Raw genomic sequence first — 15420 nt, forward strand, 5'->3', positions numbered from 1 at the left:
CCTTTGTTTATTGTTGCTTGTTTTTGATTTTGTTGTTCCAGGAGTGAGCATCTTTTTCATACAAAAGATGCAGTCAATCGTGGAACAACAAAATAAAAAACAAACAACAATAAACAAAGGAATCAGAGGTAAGTAAAGAAATTGAGCCATATTCACCACATCAGATTTTAATCAGATTGCAACTCCCCTTCCAAACGAAATTAGAGGGGATTTGAATAAGAAAGATTTTCCTACTAATTATTTTCTACTACTTTCAATAAATCATTGGGTATACCCCACTAATCTACATGTATAGCTGTCTGCAAGGTATTAAAATCTATCCCAGTTAATATATGATACATTTAAGCAGCGTTCCCTACCAGCATTACAATAAATGGTAATCTCTGCACATTAACCAGGGTTTCCCTCCTTTGTTACCAGGGTTCCAAAACCTTAGTAAAAATTTAAACACTTGAGAATTTGACTGTTTGTTTGTTTCTGTTTCTCTTGTCTGTCTCACATCATGTCCAAACATAACATGGCTAAGACATAAATGGGTACTTTCTTACATAATGTAGCCTACACCTGCCACAACTACACTTTTAACAGTGATGGGATCAGTCATCACTACAACACATGTGTATCACAGATACTACTATACATGCCAAGTCTGATTACTATAATTTGTGTATAACATCTATACCGACATACACACTGAAAGTTGAATACTGAAAGTGACACATTCCTTCCTCTGGTGTCATGGGTCAAATGACACTCTGATTATCCAGTCATATCACAGACCAGCTCTGTGATAAGTAAACCTGAACTGTCTTATTCTACACATGTAAAAGGGCCACTATTGTGGTGTAGCCCAACTGACTGGTCTGAAATCCATGCTGTCATTTTCTATATGGTGTAAAAGTGCCAATGGTGGTGTAGAGTAGATAGGAATGACTTTCTTTGCATAACAGTTGGCAGCAAAAGCCTGTTATAGAATAACTTGTTATTGCCTTGTACTGACACTGCATTTCCTTCCTAGATAACTTCTAGAACTTTTAAATCGAAGTTTTTCAGATTTATGTATCCTACACATACCTGTATTCAGTACTCTACAGTACAGTACAATATTACTATTTCAGATAATACTTTTTACAAATTAAATTATATATTATATTTAACACATACCTGTATTGAGAACTGTACACAATTACTATTTCAGTGAACTTTTTCAGTTTTATGTATGTATTAAACACATCCCTGTATTCAGAACTGTACACTATTACTATTGTAGTGAACTTTTTCAGATATATATATATATATCTAACAGATAATATCTGTATGCACTTTTACATATTAGCATACATGTATCTCACACTCATCAATACTGTACACTATTACTATTTCTGTGAACTTTTTCAGATATATATATATATATATCTAACAGATAATATCTGTATGCACTTTTACATATTAGCATACATGTATCTCACACTCATCAATACTGTACACTATTACTATTTCAGTTAACGTTTTACAGATTTACGCATCCAACACACATACTCATTACTAGAACACAAAGGTTAATGCATATTCTAGGTATAAATGACTTAAGCCTATCTAAAGTAATATGACTTCTACTATATATCCTGACTTGACAGGTGATGCTGTCATCAGCTGACACTAATACATAGAGTGATAGAAATCCAACAATTTTGACAGTAGTCTGATTTGGTGACAAGGAGTCCATTGCTAAATGATGGAGATGTAGTCTGATCCTCATTAATAGCAAGCAGGCTTGCTTCACTCTACCTCTCTGTAGACATGGTGATGTCACTGCAATCCCTGATGAATACTACAATACCACAAACACATTATTATAGTGATGTGATGCGATCAATCATTCATGACTACAATGTAAGGTAATGTAATGTTACCCAATGTAACATGTCTTTAAAAAATACCAAACACAAATAGCAAACATGACTACCACATCTTTGGTTGATGTCATTTTGTTCTACAGCTCTCAACAACCATTCCACACTACAAATAGTTTTACCAATATGTCTTTAAAAAATACCAAACACAAATAGCAAACATGACTACCACATCTTTGGTTGATGTCATTTTTTTCTACAGCTCTAAACGACCATTCCAGACAACAAACAGTTTTACCGATATGTCTTTAAAATACCAAATACAAAAAAGCAAACAATTATTAAAATCTTCGAAAGAAAGATGTCTGTTTTTCTTAAAGCTCATGCAACAATCATTCTAGACTACACAGGACTCTTTAAAATACCAAACATAAATATGGCAAACAATGATGACCACATCTTCGGACTATGCCATTTTGTCTCCTTTAAGCTCAACAATTTGTGTGAGCAATGCACACAGCATATGAATGTTTATTTTGTTGTTAACCCTCTTCAGGTCATTTTGGCTATGGCAAGGTTTAGGGACTTTTAAGGACAATCAAATATAACTAGTTTTAATACAGAATAAAGAAAAACATTCAGTCGTTAATCCATAGAAATATTTCTATAATACTTTGCTGGGTTTTTTTTTTACGTTTTCAGTCAACAAACAAATTAAAATGAAAGAAGAGCCGTCACAGGTTTCTATGGTTTCTCCTCTGAGGTCCAGGTGCATCATGGGTTATTTTGTCGGTTGAACAAATCCGACATTCTCTTTAAAATGTGTTCTTTCACAAACTAAAACCATTGTGGTTATATAAATGTTAAAACTAAATGACAGAAATTGTGTGAGTTTTTGACAAGATAAAAATGGAAAACTTCCAAAAACAAGGCAGTTAAAATAAAAATACCTAGATTAAGTAAATTCTATGAACCAAACTTAAACGTTTCTATTTTCCTTTCTGCCAATTTTTGAACTAATTTCACATATAACTTGTAAGTTGTATCTACATCTGATCAGCAGACGGTACATATGCCAAGCTAATGTAGACATCACGTCTGAAATTTCCAATTTTCAAACCAAACCAGCCTAACCATTTTCATTACCTATTCTACGAGACTGTTCAATACCCATTATTTCATAACAAAAAGAACTGTAATTTAATTTGAAATTCAATTTCATCACAAGATATCTCTACCTTTCAGATAGAAATGTAAAATAGAACAAAACTCATTAACTACTTCATGGGTGCCTTTCACAGAGACACAAAAAATGAGGCTGAAAACCAAGCATTGCACCTGCCACTCTGGTATCTTTTACAATGCCATCACCTTTCACCTTTGACCTAAATTCATACAGGAAAGGCTTACAAGTCTTCCAATGAACAAAAGACACCTTACCCTAATAGCATTGTTCACATTAAGAAATGAATAATGAACTCAGGAAACAGCTGTACATTCACTTTAATATACCATCATATTACAAGCATACATAGAACTAAACTTTGATTTAAAGTTCTAAAGCTGTACTAGCAGTAACTGGAACGTTTTATTTGTTATATATGACTTACTCGTAACATTGTACACCATGAGATATGAGATATATTGAATCCCATGTGAATAAACATATTTGTGTTGTAGTACACATAGTCTGGTGCAATATATCCAATCAAATCGATTTTTCAGGTCTGAACCCCAAAATAAGTGTCCTAATCATATGAATCATAATTTAAACTTACGACTATATTACTTATAATTATAGATAAAACAGACCTCTCCTTGACATGTACATGTACTATATCTAATTATTGGATTTCAACAATTTTCAGTAAGTATATCATTGGCTGTCTGATCGAAAAAAAATAATACCCCAGTTCCAGCTAGTGGTTTAAGTTTCATATTAACACTATTTTCAAAATGGGAATGATTATTAAACATGACTTTACTATCCATCGTGATGACTGCAAATAGAAAATCTATTAATTGTACATCGTCTACATTTGAATACACTTGTTGTTGTTGTTGTTGTTGTTGTTGTTGTTGTTGTTGTTGTTGTTGTTGTTGTTGGTGTTGTTGAGAACACTGGTAAAATATATTGAACACCCCAAGGGTAAATCTTGCTGCCCTTACACTGTAATAAAAACACCAAACTTCACATCTGGAGAGTTTAAAGGCCAGGGTTTCATGCTCAGATTCTGAAATTTATTGTTATCTTATTAGTGGAGCCATACGGATTACATAGAATTATCTTTTTTTTTATCCTGGATCAACTTTTCCTATAGCTTCACCAGATAACAGTTTTTGACATTCGGTTTTACACTAAAATTTTACAAAATGTAAAGTATGTTTACCAGCAGATGGTCTGTGTGAACATTTTGTAAGGTCAAAACAAACCTTCCAAAGTGACCCCAACTGTTGACATTGTAATTTGTGGTTATTTGATATCATTACTATTGAGTCAAAACTTCACAAGTGGAGATGTAAACATATTATTCCGCCAGTTCAGAGAGAAACATTAGCGCTGAACAATTAAATCATTGCATGATCAAGGTCCATAGTAGACTGATCGAAACGTCACATTTGTTTCTAATTTACCGTTCCAAAGTAACTATATTGTACTGTCCTAGATGTAAACAGTTTTCTTAATATTTAGATCTAGAGTGCTTATATTCAAAGCTGTCATTTCTGTCTGGATAAATGGTTCAGAAAATGAAAATCTGATCTCTATATGAGTGTTTTTGTAAAGGTTTGGGAACCCTAGCAACAGAAAGGAAATAATCTAGTCAAACTGGCATAGTTTCCAAATAATGACATCATAATTTTAGTGGGGAACCATGGTAACATGACTGAGAAACTCAGGTAGTTTTTACTACATATTGCTCCTGAACAAAAACACAGTTTCTATTCTTGAACAACTATAAAGCTTGTTTATGACCAATAGTATATCAGAAAAGGGGCTCTACTTTCACTATAACTTTACAAAACTGTAAAGTGTAAAACTTGTTTATGAAAAAGTGAAACAGAAAACATTGAATCTGTGTTCCATATTTTCTTAAACTATGAAACTTGTTCATGAAAAATCATGATGCATAGTAAATTAAAAGCTGTCACCTGTGTTACAGATATTTATTTAAAAGACATACAGAGAAGGTATTTCATTTAAGTTTTCAATATGCTTGTGTTGTGATTTGTATTTTCTACTAAAATCAATGTTGAAATCTAATCATGTAAGCGTCAGTTTGAGAATTGCAGTAGAACTTTGACTGTCTCTAGACACCAAAGATACCACTAAAGTATTTACCAACAGAGATATTTAGTAGCTTTTCTAAGAATTCTTTTTATTAAATGTAGAAATTTATCTTTTAATTTAATACTTTCAAGTTTTATCTTCATTGACATAATTGGTAGATTTATTTTACACTTGCAGTAATAATTTGGTCTAGAGTCTTAAAATTACAAAATACATTGGAATAACATGCTGAGTACTAAAGGTAATCAGAGCAATAAATTGAACCAGTCAGACTGTCTTTTGACTAAACCAAGCAATGTCTCCATTTCTCGCATCACAGATCCTTGGTCATATCAGTGTTATTATCACAGATATGCAGTAAACAAATTCCATTTTTATATCATTATTCAATTTTTAAGCATTTAGAGATTCAATATGTTTTGCTAGGTTTGGGAACCATCTCAACTGGTTGGAAACGCTGGCAACAGAGGAGGGAAATCTGGTAAAAGTTATAATACATACATTTTCAAAGCTTGTGGTACTATCATTTTACATGTAATTAGAAACCATGGTAACAGAGGAAGAGATATTGTAAAACCTGCACGGATTCCATATGTTGTACCATAATTTGGGGGGAACCCTGGTAAGGCGTAAGGCGTATGTGGGTCTATTGCTAAGAATATATCTGTACATTACACACATGGCATTTGATCTATAAAACCATTTCAAGTGACCTTGGGTGATAAAAGTTAGATTTGTTACATCTGAGATCAGAGTTCATTGTAGGACATCTGCCATATCTGAATCCTGGTATACAGATTTCAAACAATATTATAACAGGGTGAGCGAACTGCTGACTGTTACACTATACTCACAACTCAAAAGACATTTGAATAATTTTAGACATGAACATGCAAATTATAGACGTATTGAAATTCATCTGCGAAAACAAGACCACAGTGTAATGAAATGATATACGTATGTATGAGAGTAGAAGAGTAAGAAATCCACATACCAAAGGATAGATACATATGTATGCGTGTACATGTTTACTATAACATCCATAATGTCTAAGAGCATGAGTGGTCTGTGTATACATTGGCTGTAACAAGTCAATCAAATTGTTCATTTTATTCTTTCCTTACAAGTAAAATGTATCCCATCACAATATGAAGGTCAAATGTTTCTATAATTTCCCATAAAATGTGCAAAATCTGCAGCACACAGTACATTATATCATATGTATACATATAGTATGTATAATGCCTGTGACTCCATTTATACAAGTATAGATTACACTTCCCCCCATCACAATACCACGGTCACATTAATGGTATGTTAATAATATTGCCTGAACTCTGCTGACTATTTTGCTATATGTCAATTACCTATCCTACTGTGGTGTCACTTTTTACTGTGTACATATATACTATCTACACTGCTGACAATGTTACTATGCTAATTATCTACTGTGCTGACTGAAGATTCAACTGTGCTGATTGTTAATTATGTAGTACGAGTATGATATCTATTCTACTGTGCTGTATATATATTCTACTGTGCTGTAATTAATTCTACACTGCTAATGCTATCACTGCATACTGTTTATACTACTGTGCTATCACATTCTTTCAAATCAGAGCTGCTATTCTTCCGCAAACTGCGAAATGACGATACTTTTTGGACGGTGTCATAAAACTGTTCTGACATATTTACTCCACCGTTTGTTCTATAGTGCACAATATATCCTACTCTATGCTGTCCATTTTCAACGGTTTGCTGAAAATCTAACTCTTTCAGCATCTGCAGTAATTGAACCAATTCCATTACCAGAAGCTACATCTTTCTACTTTTACCTAATCTGATCCCTATCAATTTATTCTATGCCTGCTCTACCCCTGATGTATTGAGAAAATTACTACCGATGCAAGCTTTCTTTCCACAGGTGCACATAGGACATCACTCATACGACTTCGTTTAGAATTCATGAAAAAAAGACAGTGTCTCTTCCTAACAATCTCATTTCAATGTTTTGAAGGATACAAGAAAGACTAAAATGATTCCAATTACAAATATATGTCAATGGGAATCGTTTTGGGAACAAACCATCACCATTCCTCAATCAACTAATTTGTAGGAATAACTACAAATGTGCCATGAGATTATTGAAGATTAAATATCGGGTGTGAATTTAATAATTACTGAATAAATCTGCTATTGGTAGGGATTATGACCAATATGAACAGCTCTCAAAGATTGGAAGTCTCTCAATTTTGGAAGCAAATATAGGAATAATAATAATAATAAAGAAAATTTATAATGCCCTATATTGTGCAGTGCAAACTTGATTTAACCAACAACAACAAAAAAATGAAATTTTAAGGGGTTTAAAAAAATCACCTCTGGACTCTTTATGGACATCATTGTTTCCATAGATCTAGTTTACACAGGTATTTATAAATCATAAAATGTTATTAAATGAAAAGGATATTACGATTTATGACTTTAACAGACTACAGTACAGGTGGGCATTGTTGTGTTTTAGTTGGGGCTTCATAAACTATATTATCAGAAGCCAAAACAATCCCAAATACAGTGCACATAACCACCAGCTGGTGGTAGCATCAAACACAGTTGTCTGACTAATCGCACTATCAATTACAGAATTCTATATAGTAACCTCATTGTCAGCTGGGGATAGAGGTTACTTCTATCACTCACCAAGATCCTACTGTCATATATTTACAACAAATTGTAAACAGAAAATGTCAAACATTGCAAACCCTACAGTACTTGGGTTAAGACAGGAGCTCCATTTACATTTTGTTTTCGTAAGTACAGCTTATGAGGATTTTAGAGAAATCTGCAAATCCTTAAATTTATGGTCAGGACATCATATAATTTAAGTATGTCTGTACAGTTCTCTCATTTCATAACAATCTAATAGTACATGTACACTGCACTAATATTTGTATACTTTATACTCTTGATGGTCTTTTAGTCTTGACAGAGAAAGGTTGACAGCCTAAAGACATTAATTTGGATTATAACGAGTAAAAAAGCTTCAGGAACTCAGTAGATTTAACTTACTGCATCCCTGCACAAAGCCTACACAAACAACATTTACTACCAAATCATCAAAGATATAGTCCTTGATTCTTGAAAATTAGAGTATAATGAAAATTGCTATGTCTTGCCACGTCCATTATGTACAACTTTTTTCTGAACTGATTCAGGTGTCACCCTCAAGGCTTTACAGAATAGTGGGTTAAAACCTTATGATTTCTAGAAAAAAATATAACTCAATTTACATAACATTTTGTCATTTTGTTTTGTGCATAATATATAATTCTGTCATTATTTTCTGGGAAGATGCTCACAAAACTCACAAAAGTTGAGGTTGATTCACTGTGATCCCGGTCTAAGGACAGTGTTACTAACAACACCGCAACATCCCTACATACTTTTATGCTATCGCTGCAATCAGTAATAAGGTTTGAACTTGATAACTCGAGATAAAAATTACAAACAAGACTCAACTGAGAATACTTATGAATAAGTATGTAATTTTTATCTAGAGTTATCAAGTTCAAATTTTATAACTAATCAAAAGCCCTTGATAGACGAGGCTACATATACCTATCTCTACAATCAAAACTTCTTCCTTTTATGAATATTTCCTTATAGCCCATTTTCACACCAAGAACCAGATGCACTATATTTGAGATGTCATTCTGTCAGTTAGCAATGAGTTAACCAAAATGTATAGTAGCAGTACAACTACATTACATGTATCTCTTATCTCGATATGGAATGCCATACACATCTAACACATACAATTCATGTATTAGAAATATCACCTGAATAAAAATCGAGGGGATTTTTTTTATACAATGAAACAGAAACTGAAACTTTGAAAAGAATTTCACCACTGTTGTTTAAATATGTATTCAGTAAATATTTTATTTGAGATCAGGCTGATATTCTGAGTTGTAATACAACCCCTGCTCTTCTTCATGGTACATCAAGCCTCTGGTGTTGTAGACAAGAAAACAAGAATTTCAACACTGTTGTTTTCATTTCTATATAGCCAATATTTGAGATCTGACTCGCATTCATACCATAAATGTGCCGAAGATCAAAATAACCTCCTGTGTGCTATACTCTTCATCATAGTGCACCAAGCCCCAGGTGTTGCACACAAGAAACCCAGTCTTTTGAGAGTAAGCCATTAGCAATACCTAGCATGTAACATGTACTGTGTTGTTTCCCAAACAATGTATCCCCTTTGTTTTTAAAACAACCCCATTACTGCCTGTCTCATTGTGTTTTCTACAAACATTATTCTACTGTTGTAAGTCATTCAAACATTGTCTTTCACTTCTATTCTTTGTATCAAAGCACTGCACTTTGAAGTCAGCTGACCACAGGGGTCATCATGTGGAAGCTGGTAATAATGAGGCGGTACAGAGGTCAGAGACAATCAGGTGACCCCATCACTGCTGTGTCACTGCATGCACTGATTTAGAAAACGACTCTACACTGACCCTGCCTACTATGTAGCTGACGGCTATCAGCATCCAAGTCATGAATATTTCATCTACCTTCACTACTCTTACATTTTCCCTGATGAATAACACTGCAATCATTCAGTTGCCTACATACTACGCCACAACTGATAAATAATAAAAGGCATAGCTTTCTGTTCTGTATTTTGGGATGCTGTCTTAGACTGACTCTAATAAGCTTTCAGAGTTCAAATTGGAAAGAGGAGCCAGTTATCTATCAGGAGACATCAAATGTACAACTACAATTTATTTCATCTATTTCGAGTCAATTCTAAACCCGTATTCTCTATAAATTATACTACAGTATCTAATTATGATTAATAAAAAAAACACATACTTCTACTGAATTTTCCAACAAAATATTCAGAACTATTTACAGAAATTAGTGACATTATTGATAGCATGACTACCAAATAAAATGATTAAAAGGAACATAGAAAGGAAACTGACAGTATTAACATGAATGTAGAACAGTGGACTGACTATACAACAGTTACACATTTGTATTCCAACTAGGATTGATAGTTATTGCAAGGGTAGGGATGAGGTTTAGAATACACATTGGGTTATTTCCTCTAACATGAACTGATCTGTAAAGTCTGTCTGTAATGCGTGACCACTGTTCTATATATTCCCTTTCCCTCTAACTTTAACTTTTCCATTTTCAAATGAAGGTAGATTTTAATCAAATCTTAAAATATAATCTTAAACTATTTCAAAGTTCAAGATGTTTTCAAAGATTAAAATGACAGCTATACCATGAAACATTTGCCAAAAGACTGAATGTAAGGTATATCGCTATGCTCACAAAGCTAAGTTAAGGTTGTTGGTTTACTTCCTAGATATTATTCTACAGCAGGACTGTAATTGAGGGGAGTCTTGCCCAGGACTGTAATTGAGGGGAGTCTTGCCCAGGACTGTAAGTGAGGGGAGTCTTGCCCAGGACTGTAATTGAGGGGAGTCTTGCCCAGGACTGTAATTGAGGGGAGTCTTGCCCAGGACTGTAATTGAGGAGAGTCTTGCCCAGGACTGTAATTGAGGGGAGTCTTGCCCAGGACTGTAATTGAGGGGAGTCTTGCCCAGGACTGTAATTGAGGGGAGTCTTGCCCAGGACTGTAATTGATGGGGGGTCTTGCCCAGGACTGTAATTAAGGGGAGTCTTGCCCAGGACTGTAATTGAGGGGAGTCTTGCCTAGGACTGTAATTGAGGGGAGTCTTGCCCAGGACTGTAATTGAGGAGAGTCTTGCCCAGGACTGTAATTGAGGGGAGCCTGCTTGCTGAATGAATTCTCATGTTATATACACAATATATTAATACCAATAACAAGGACTGCTGTTAAAAAAATATTCAAGTCTATCACAAATTATGAGCAAAAAAGATAATCATGGAAAGTAACCTTTTTTTGAAACAGTAAATATTTGACACTGTTGAATATCAACCATAGGTACATCATTAAATTATATCTAGACTAAGGTGTAATGTTAGAAAAAGACCGTTACAATAACGTTATCTGATGACATTTCTGGTAAATTTGAAGATTCACCTATTGCACAGCCTGGCTTGTATGTGCTTGATATGCCACCATCAAACATTAAGTATAGTATAGTAAGGATCTGTACTTTCTTGGTAAAGAAATAATTTTAAATTTCTATAGAACCCCCCCCCCCCTCCTTCTCCCATCAAATAATTTTCCAATGGGAATGAATACATATAGCTCACAATCATTATTTTAGTTAACATATAGTAATAAGTGTTTTATATTGTGCCTCAGCTGTGATTATCATTATGACTCATTTACATTTTCCATCAAAATAACTCTTTCGTTGCATTAGTAAATTCCCAAGCTGAGTTGAGTATGGAAGAAAATTTCTTTCCTCATTTTTTCACAGACATTGAAGAAATGCATTGCAAAGTATGATCCTGGCACCATTAACATTCATTTGTATGAATGATGCCCTCAAACCCAATAAGTTGCACAAGTTTTTTTCCTTTGTGTCAAAGTTTATTTTCAATGTATTAGGAACAACTGTTATGGACCACAACATTTAATTCCAACCAAATATATGATTTTAAAAAGGCAGTTTTTCTGGTGTTTAAATGTTCAATTCTTACCGGACATGTATCACGCACAAACATGTGCTTCAACACTCTTTCACTTAGTGATTACGCATCATTTGTGTTGTGATTTCTTAATTTATCTTTAAGAGTTTATGAATTTGGCAAACAAACTCTGTTTGTTTTGGCATAGATTGTGTCTATGGTTTTAGAGATGTTTGGTGGATGTTGTAAGAAATATGTATAGATTAAACAACTTCCTACCATTTCTCCAGGTCCAGGTGGATTCTGCGGCCCAACAAACTCTGACGGTCTTCCCTGAGTTGCCATTTGAGTACGTGGAAAGTCTCCATACGGCTGGTTTTCCGGAAAGAACTGTTGCTGTCCTGGAGGTTGTCCAGACATTCCAGAGAAAGAATTAAATGGTGGAGAAGTTGGTGCACCTGTCTGCTGGTCTAAATTTGCTTTACCTGTTGAGAGTACACGAGCTAATATTATGGTGTGGTTGAGAAAGAGGGAAGAAAAGATAGGAGGAAGAGAGATAGAAAGACGACAAGGCGCACAAGGCTTTGCTTACCCTGGTAGCTCATTGCCACAGAACGCAATGCAGAACTAGCAGGGTTGACTACAGGATTGGGGACAGCGGGAGGAGGCTCCCCCTGGGGTTCTGGGGCATCCGTCGCCAGTACATTCAGATCGGGGAAGGTGCGAGTCTTGGGTGATTCAGTCCCTGCTGGATATGGAATCAACATATAGGTGAACAGGGAAAAAAAGATGAGAAAAAAGAGAGAGAAAGATAAGATTATTTTACAGAGCAAGACGAAGTGTAGCATATACATAGCATTGTAAACAAACAAAGCGAGTACACACGTGTTGATGTGCGTATGTATGCAAATATTGTGTAGCAAAATCTATAAGAAATGGGAGATGAAAAGTTACATTCATTATGAGTGACAACAAAGTAGACACCAGTGTTTTCATGTGCGTGAAGAATTTGTTTTTCTGACCGACAAAAAATGGCCCGTGAAATTATTAGGATAATTCTTTGTGTAAAAGCAGGTGTGGGAAAATTGAAGAATAGATATACACAAAAATAGACAATAGCGAACTGTGCGTACGGGGGTTAGTGCACGAGCAGTGCATCACGAGTACTGTCCCTTATGCATGTAGTGAAGTGTTCACGTACCGACAATAGTTTGCCGTAAAACGGACACGTTTTCTAGTATTTTATCGCAGTGTTCTTCAGCAACGCCCATAGACCGTAGACTGTGCCTGTCTAGTTGACAAACCTGCATCAAAATAAAGAAAGAAGTAAGTAACAGATTGGGAAATCGTTGAGATGTCAAACATGTGAATATTGCTCAAACAGTCATGTACGTCTAACGTTACGTAGCGTGAGTGAGCTACCGGGAAAAGCACTCACCGAAGAGAGTGTTTTGTAGCCATACTTTTCGAACATTTCCGCATATTGCTTGCACATAAACGTCTCCAGCCATCTTTCTACAGGTCCTGACATCGTCGTGTAGAGTCTTTTTAGAAAATTTCGGTCAAAAAAGCACCGAAAATCGCATCAAAATCATTGGTAATTTGCTACTCAACTCTGTAAAGCTTCAAACCTTGATTTCATTATTTCATCGGGGCAAAGGTCATGTGACCTCATCTGCGAGGTGCGCGGAGGCTCATGGGTAAGACACTCGTACGCCCTCGTAGCCGTGTTATGTTTGTGTCATATTGATATATCGGATATAAATTAATGAACCGTGGCTTCAAAACTGATTCTTCAATCTACTGCGAAATCCACGGTGCGTAGCAATAAGCATGCCATAGTATGCATAATTAACATACATTATTCCGAAAATGAATATTTATATCACTGCCACTCACTACAATATAGGTAGCCAGTCTTCGGATTGGTTGGTTAGGCCGGTACGGATTGCAAATGAGTCATGAGTGTTCGACGACGATGTGTTTTGCATGCAGGCTCCTAAATTCGAAGAAAATAATGATACGCTAGATAAAAGTCTTTAAGAAATACATTTACTGAGGAAATCGAGCCTTTTACATAAAATACAGCCCTTCATATCAATTCGAAAAGTAAAGGTAATTCGACGATTTTGTCCTTGTAACACTGTAGACTGATGCCTGCTATTATTTTCTCTCACCGTGCGTATTAAACAAATTTAAACAACTTATTTTACGTTGGTAAATGTTGCGTATTGTGAATGAAAGGACACGCCAAACTGCATAAAAATGCGATACATGACAGAATAAAATTCTGGGAGTAGAACATTCGAAATATTTCGTACCTGCAGGTTTGTATTTTTAAGTACTTTTAGTTTGTTTGTTTTTCGACATTTTCAAGTGAGCAGACGGATATTGCCAATTGGGCAGCTAGGACGGGGATAGGATGGAGATGGGGGTATGGCCATTTCAATATCCGGGGTTAGAATTTGTTTCAATGTTGTGGTGGAATCTGGAAGGGGGAGCGTGTGTTATATGTGTTATAACAACTGCACTGCATTGCATGCCCAGGTGATTGTCACTAATTCCATCGTGGTTTGGAAATGGGGCTGCTATGTCAAGAGCGTAGGCAGCAGGACTCTGAGCTAGGAGCAGATTTTCCCCATATAGCCTGACTAGACAGGACTGTGATTTGTAGGATGTTTTATTCTTGTCTGCAACAGATGAACCAAGCTCTTGAAAAGTCAAGATGCAAATCTAATGTCTTACATGTGGACCTGAAAGTATTATCTTTCCTAGTGAACCCGCTAAAAAGTAGGATTCGTCCGAGATATGAGGGAAGTAGGAGCAATTTCACCACTGATCTAGTTGTAATGTGCGTTTGTCACCACATAGTGGTTTCAGAAATGTCGTCAAAATGATGTTATCTGGGTGTATAACACTATGGCTAGATGTAGTTTAGTCTCACCTGCCGCCGGTAAATTTAGACAGTGTAAATCTTTCCAGTGTCTTCACTACATAGAGAAACGTGTGTGAAAAGCGGAGACTTGACTTTTGCGATTTTTTACAATTGTGATTGAATAGGGATTATGCATCTATTTACAGTCAATGTCCAAATTGGACATACCAAATTATACATATGACAAACATGTGTAAATTTTGTTCATTTTTTTTGCAGGAAAATGCATCATGCCATTCTACGTCACTGTACTTTTCCAGCGTCGGAAAAAAATATCAAAATGGTTCCACAAGATGATTTTGCATTCACATATACAGTTAGTCTGACGACTTTATACTACTTCTCTGTCCCCGATAAAGACACTTTGTGTCATCACAAATTGATGGGATATGAATAACCAACATATGCCCTATAAACGCCCAAATGTCACCATGAATTAAATATGCAAGTCGTTTGAAATAGAATCAGTCTTGTGTGACAAACAAGGTGATAGGAAATTCTGTTGTTGTCTGGAAGGACACACCGGATGACATTTACAGAGCTAACTAAAATATTAATAGCTGACTAAATCTTTATTCACTTGAATGAACGGGTTTAAGCTTTATTCTTTATCTTTGTTATTGCAGAGCTTACACCCAGCGACACTTCATCACTCATCAATATGCTAAAAAATGGGGTTCGCAAATTTTGATCAATAGTATAAAATATTTGCGATTTGTAAATGTTTGTCCGGCGTACGTAGGAAAGTACAATGT

General features: G+C 35.2%; 2 protein-coding genes across 2 annotated transcripts in view; one reads left to right on the top strand and one right to left on the bottom strand.

The window, feature by feature from the left end:
• The window catches only part of LOC144434810 (uncharacterized), a 56696-nt gene extending 43329 nt beyond the window's left edge, over positions 1-13367 (bottom strand). The window contains exons 1-3 of the mRNA XM_078123314.1: positions 13169-13367; positions 12932-13034; positions 12010-12215 (exon numbers count right to left, since the gene is read on the bottom strand). Of these exons, the coding sequence (XP_077979440.1) occupies positions 12010-12215; positions 12932-13034; positions 13169-13261 (402 nt within the window). The 5' untranslated portion in view covers positions 13262-13367. The remainder of the gene's footprint in view (positions 1-12009; positions 12216-12931; positions 13035-13168) is intronic.
• The window catches only part of LOC144435696 (uncharacterized), a 443695-nt gene that overhangs the window by 191211 nt on the left and 237064 nt on the right, over positions 1-15420 (top strand). The window lies entirely within an intron of this gene.

The sequence above is a fragment of the Glandiceps talaboti genome, chromosome 5 (genome assembly GCF_964340395.1).
Source record: "Glandiceps talaboti chromosome 5, keGlaTala1.1, whole genome shotgun sequence".
Classification (NCBI taxonomy): Eukaryota; Metazoa; Hemichordata; class Enteropneusta; family Spengelidae; genus Glandiceps; species Glandiceps talaboti.